This window comes from Scomber scombrus, chromosome 19, assembly GCF_963691925.1.
Source record: "Scomber scombrus chromosome 19, fScoSco1.1, whole genome shotgun sequence".
Classification (NCBI taxonomy): Eukaryota; Metazoa; Chordata; class Actinopteri; order Scombriformes; family Scombridae; genus Scomber; species Scomber scombrus.
The window spans coordinates 9,075,414-9,081,770 of NC_084988.1; the positions used below are offsets into that span (position 1 = coordinate 9,075,414).

Here is a 6,357-nt window from a genome sequence, read left to right on the forward strand (position 1 = left end):
AACACCCAGAGTGAGTATGAGGAAGCATATTTTTTAACATACAGCATAAAGGTCCTGTTCAGTGTGGTGTGGAGTCATTTCTCTGGGCCCCCCCAACACCAAAACACACACTAAAGTGATACTGTGTTTCATATGGAAAATTACCTCAACTTACAGAAACATGAGTCAAGAGGTGGTGGAGTCACATATACACACACACACACACACACCTCTCTTAATTGGTGTCACAGGATGGGGTGAACACATACATATTAGCCCATACGTGGACCCACAAACACACACACACACACACACACACACACACACACACACACACACACACACACACACACACACACACACACACACACACACACACACACACACACACACACACACACACACACACACACACACACACACACACACACACACACATTCATGTATTTACACCAACAAATAGACACACATGGACTTGGCACAAAGCTTGATTAGTTCTGTAAGTGTAAAAATAAAAACTTAAGTTTAACGTTTGCAGCAGATATAAACAGTGATACAGGCCTCGTGTTCCAGCCTGAGGCCAGCAAATATTACATCTACAGCCACAAGAGGGGACTGATATTCAAGTCGTCATTTCCATACGACATGAATAAAATATGTTTTATGGCTAAAGGCTAAAATGATTGTGGCACTATATCACGTTTAGAAAAATAACCACGTTTACGACCACTTCACATCATCTTCCCTATGGGATTAATTCAACTTTTTTTTTTAACCATACTACATGTATTAATGATTGTGTGTCTGATCCTTTCTATTACAGTCTGTAATCTTGGATCTATGACACCACAATTACCGCTTGTCTAAATCAGGTGAAGCTCCACTTATAGTACGTTAAAGCTAATATATATTTGGCCTGGTGTCACGTCATCTACTGCGCCCCATCCTGACTGCCCGATGATGACTCCCGAGCGTCCTCTCCGTTAATGGAGGGCGGCTTGCTCTGGGTTTCATTCGATGTCTGGGGCTCAGCAGCCACGTCATTTGCTGTCAGGGTCTCGGGAGCCTCGTTTGAGCTTCCGCTGAGTTGTGAAGGTGGGGAAGTCGTTGCTGTTGTCTCACTTTCTGTACCGTTGGTTGCTGCTGCTGCTGTTTCACTGTCTGTCGGCGTCTGGGTTGAAGCAGGAGGCTCAGCAGCTGCTCCGGCGGTCCTGTTGGGTGCTGAGAGCTGAATTGATGGGTGACTGTCTGAATTTGATGTAAATGTTTGGTTGACCTGGATTTCGGTGGGGAAGGTGTTGTTGTTATTGTTGTTATTCGTCTGGTCGGGTAGCTGTGTAGTCACAGAGGAATCTGTCGTCGTTTTTTCAGTCTTGGTTCTGGGCGTTGGATTTGTTGTCCACGAGTCTTGGTCGAAGTCTGGAAGCTGGTGGACGACATGGGGCATTGGAGTGACCTGATTTAACCCCACGGGCTCATTGGCTACATGGTTGCTTGTTGATGGCTGATTGACTGCATTAGGGATTGCTGACTGCCAGTTATTGGAGCAGAGGACAGCTGGGATGCTGCAAGGAAAAACAAAATGATGAGCAAGTCATTGAGACCAGGCGGCCAGTGACTGCCAATAAGAGTCATGGGTACACAGTTTAGGACGAGGGGAAGGCATTTCTCTTCATTTGATAATGCTAAAATTAAAGTTAGGCTTCCTGACGCATAGGTAGAGAGATCAAGGCAGTGAATGAGAGAAATAAAATGTTATTTTCTGATTGTTTCAAAATGGTTACGCTCTAAAGCTACATGACCATCAAACACTCAGCAGATGATTTACTGTAGAGACTGACGCTCTTAGTTTCTGTTTCATTTTCCTACATTTCTCCTTTCTTATTCATTCATTACAGCTCAGCTCCACGTCTGTAGAGGACAGGTGGCTCACAGAAGCAGATAGAGAGAGCTCGGTGTGAACATGTGCACACAAACACACGTCAGTATGTTCTTTCTCTCGCTGTTCGATCTTAACGAGTACATTTCTGAAGATCTCGCAGCACTGTCTCAGTTCTTGACGCAAGAGTTCATTATCAAGGTCATCCACACTCACTGAAATTATATTATTAAAGAGTGTGTTTACATGGAGCATCCCCGTTTTGACTCTTATCCTGGTTGTAAGCATATTCTGGATACAAAATAAACCTGTTTTTAATATCCCTGTTTACATGATTCTAACTGTGTCCAGGTTTCTGATGATATGTATCCAGTTGTGTCTTGATTCCTCAGAAACCAGTAAAACCTGTTTATTTGTGACAGTATACTGGTTTCTACTGGAGTACTCCAGGTAGCATATCCAGGTTTCTCAAAATGGGGATATGGTCTAGGTTTCTGATACCAGGATAAGGTGCTTACAAGCACAGCACAACCATTCATTTACTGATCCAATGTGTGCCTAATTTTATATTGTGTAATTTATTATTTTATTTTATTTTATAGTCTGTGTAATATGTAAACATTGCATATCCACAAATAAAGGAACACAACCACATCTAAAGGGAACTTCACTGTTATACATATTAAGTATACAATAAATAAATCACTAAAATTATGGGGGGGGGAAAAAAATCATTTTTTGGCTGCTGGGCCAGTGAAAATATACAAGAGGCCGGTGAGGAAAAAACGTACGTTAGACACTGTACATACGTCACTTGTAGTAAAGCTAGGCATCTTTTTGCTAACATAGATCTTTTTCCATTTGGGTTATAGCTTCAAATAAAAAAACTTAATGGATTGGAATATATTTGAGTATTTTTTGGCTGCTGGATTTACAAGAGACTTTTATGTTTAAAAACAGTTTAAAATAATTTCCCCTCTTTCCTGAGCAAACAAATAAAACGCCTGTGACCTTGATGAAAGCTAATTAAAGTGCATTTGTAGCTTGGTAGTTCTGACTGAGTTGAAAAAAACATTTTCAATTAAAATCAAAAACTGAAAGCATTGAACATTTAAACCCATGATAAACATGATCAAATAGCACAAAGAAGCAACGGGAGACTTCTATGCATTATTTTAGCTCTATAAATATTTTGTCATTTGATGTTATAAACCAGACTATACAGACCTGGCCAGCTGTTTCTGAAGCTCCTGTGCATGTTGGTTGCACTGGTCGAAGTAACAGGCCTGTGCCTCCACGAAGTCAGTCAGGCTCCGCATGTGGTTTGTCTGACATAAAACAAATCATTCAGAGTTTTGGATGTAAATATTGAACATTATAAAAAAACATAAACATAATACCCACTCTAAAAAATATTTATTAATAAAATGTAGTTTTTATAGATTAGTTGACAAACTGCAGTAAATAATTAAAATGAATTTTTTTCTCCAAACAATATCGAGTCTTGCTTTGTCTGTTTTTGCAGCTTGTGTTACCATAGTTACAAAAAGAAAAGTTTCCAACACAATGATACACACAGTGTGAACAATATACCAGAATGTTTTCTTCTATCTAACTGTGTGTGTGTGTGTTCATACATACGTGCGTGTTGCCAATTCCTGCCAGAAGACGTCTTGTAATTTCTGACTGCCTATCGAACAAAGACTGGCAGATACTCAGCTCCATCTCTGCCTACACACACGCACGCACGCACGCACACACACACGCACGCACGCACACACGCACAGAGAAACAAACAAACAATCATCTTTATGGTATTTCCAGTTCTGCCTTCATATTACCAGCTTTGTTTCTGAAAATGTTCCATTAACACAACAGCATCTCGTTCCAAATGCCTGGAGCGCTTATCTAAATGAAACCAAACAACCAAAAGAAAACAATTGTCTACACTAATAACAGAGTCATACTAAGTTTTATAACTTTTGACACCGTTAAAAAAGCTCCATGGGTCACTGGTATGAGGAATATTTGGGATCCTGTGTGCACTCGGAAGATAAACATGAACTCACCTGAGAGATTTCCTGAGCCCACATCTGATTGGAAGAAAGAGACAGAAGAGATCAGTGACAAAACAACAAGTGTTGATTTATGTAGACAGCCGTTTATAAAACCACTGACCTTTAACCATTTAACACGCAGGAAACTGAACATGTAGGACATGTGAGATATGTAGTCGTCATCCAGCGGGTTTGCATTCAAGGACTGATAAGAAAGATCAGAAAAGGTAGGATGAGTAAATGAAATATATGTGATAGAAATAAAGATTTTGGTTTTTTTTGTTCTTTGATAAATGCATTCAAGAAAATGAATATGTGTTTTAAAGGCCACATCTCTAATCATCATTGTAACTCACTCTGGACTCTCGCTCGGCCTCGTGGGCTCTCCTCAGCCGGGTCTTGGCTACGTCCAAGTCCAAACGCTTATTCAGCAACATCCTGCGTTCATCCTATGAGCAAAGACACATACATTTTAAAAGAGGTTAATCATGCAACCAAATTACAAAAAAAAAAAAAAAAAAACTGTGCATGAATGACAATAATAATAAAAAAATCCCCAAAAACAGTCACTCCCACATTGATAGAGATAATCAATAGGATAGGGCATTCAGATGTGAGTGTGTGTTACCTGCAAGGCTTTGTATTCCCCTTCGGTGAAACTCCGCAGAGGTGTGAGAAAGTGGATGTGAGTGCTTTGGATGAACTGTCTCTTTGCCTCGCCCACCTGCTTATGAGCCTCTCCGCACCTGACCAGAGCAGTTCCTGAACACAAAATATAAAAATGCTGCTTAAAAACACACTGACAGACAGGAATGTGCATATATTGTAACCTATGAAGTTTTTAATGGATGTGCATGTAAACTGTTCTTTTTAGACCAACATTATCCACATAAGCGTACACTCACCATAGGGTGTATTGGACCCTAACTCCAATCCAGCCTGATTCATTTGTTCTCCAAGCACTTCATGGTCTTGAGGCCGAGGTGGGGCGCTCCAATCCAGGTATTCAAACAGCCGGTGCTCTAGCCGCGCTCCTAGTCATCAAGGGCAAAAGAGCTTAATTTAGTTCCAATACCTTACAAAACACAGTTTAACCTTGAGATAGTAGTTTGGAGTCAAAGCATGCCATTAACATTTTACTAAACAGGGCTACTTAACCTTCTGTGTATTTGTAATATCCTTCTAGGACAAGTATGCAAACTAACATTCAATAAAATAAAATAAAAAGCCCTTGGTCATAAGACAAACAATATGATCTTTAAAAACATAATTTAATGCTGAATGTTCCTAACTGTAAGAGGTTATTATTTCTGGCAGCAAATGGACCCCTTATTTGATAGATTACAAACCACATCCACTCATGATTACATTAGCTGAGGTAATTGGATTCAAACAGGCAAAAGAACGACCGTTCCTTTTCATCCAACCAGACCAATTACAGTCAAAGCAAACAGAAGAAGAGATGTATTTATTGTATGGGGACAAACAAAAGCTGCAATATCAGGTCCCAAAGGTAAAGATGAATAGCTATCATGAAGTGGCAATAATGGATATGGCTATTGGGATACTGCCGAGAACAGGTTCTGGTTTGGTGCAAATGTGAAGAGTAAGAGGTAGTCATGCAAGCATGTTTGTCCAATTATGTATCTACTTACAGCAGTTAAGACTTTACACATGCACATGTCATATGTAGGCCATATTTTATTTTGGAAATCACAGCCACACAAATACCTTTAATAATTTATATAGAGATACTGATCATTGATTTCTCTTTAAGAATAAATATGGCATATAAGTATCCAAAATAGGTACTTTTCCAATGTCCAGTGACAGGGGTGTATAAAGGTATGTAGGTCAGAGTTAGTGGGAGATCATTAAAATGCATTTCTTAATTTGTTGAAGAATACATCAATTTATTCTGACAAAAACAGACTAAACATTTGTTTGTCTGTTTAAATGAGACGTTCAAAAGGACGACATTGCAAGGACAAGTCTCCTACTTTCAGGACCTACAGGCAACCTGTGATTGAGAGAGTGAGTAAACAAATCAGTCTCTCACCGGGGTTGGGCTGCAGGAAAACCTCAGTCTGGGAGATGATCTGGTCCGTCCAGGTTTTGGTGGCGTCTACCCGGCTGATGAGCTCCTCCAGAGTGGGCTCCAACTCTGTCCTGTCCGCCTGACCAAGACTCTCCCCCGTGTACTGGAGCGAAGATATAGACTGATATTAAAAGCTATAGCCGCTTAGTAAACATATGACTAATGATGCCATAGCTTGCACATTGGCTAACCTACGGCTACCTGCTAAGCTGCTAAGCAGTAAATAAACAAGCCGACGTTAGCTACAGTGACTTCTGCACTCGAGTAAAAGCATTGCGTTTATTTACCTGAACAGCCCTGTTGATGAACTGACCAGCATCCACAGCTATCCGCGTCAAATCCAT

General features: G+C 40.3%; 1 protein-coding gene across 1 annotated transcript; it reads right to left on the reverse strand.

Moving 5' to 3' along the window:
* Positions 1-910: 910 nt before the first annotated feature.
* On the reverse strand, positions 911-6,357 carry LOC134001278 (endophilin-B1-like). Its single transcript, XM_062440845.1, has 10 exons — positions 6,301-6,357; positions 5,975-6,116; positions 4,821-4,949; positions 4,544-4,677; positions 4,272-4,364; positions 4,037-4,120; positions 3,928-3,951; positions 3,500-3,589; positions 3,086-3,186; positions 911-1,544 (listed from the first exon to the last, which is right to left on the reverse strand). Exons 1-10 carry the CDS (start codon positions 6,355-6,357, stop codon positions 911-913), a joined length of 1,488 nt encoding a protein of 495 aa, XP_062296829.1.

Bases quoted from the DNA above. Each gene is read 5' to 3' on its own strand.
- LOC134001278 (XM_062440845.1), bottom strand. From the start codon at position 6,357: ATGGATTTGACGCGGATAGCTGTGGATGCTGGTCAGTTCATCAACAGG. The intron at 4,678-4,820 runs GTGAGTGTACGC...TTTTGTGTTCAG, and splicing joins AGGGTCCAATACACCCTATG to GAACTGCTCTGGTCAGGTGC. The intron at 3,952-4,036 runs GTCAGTGGTTTT...TCTTCCAATCAG, and splicing joins TGCGTGTTAAATGGTTAAAG to ATGTGGGCTCAGGAAATCTC.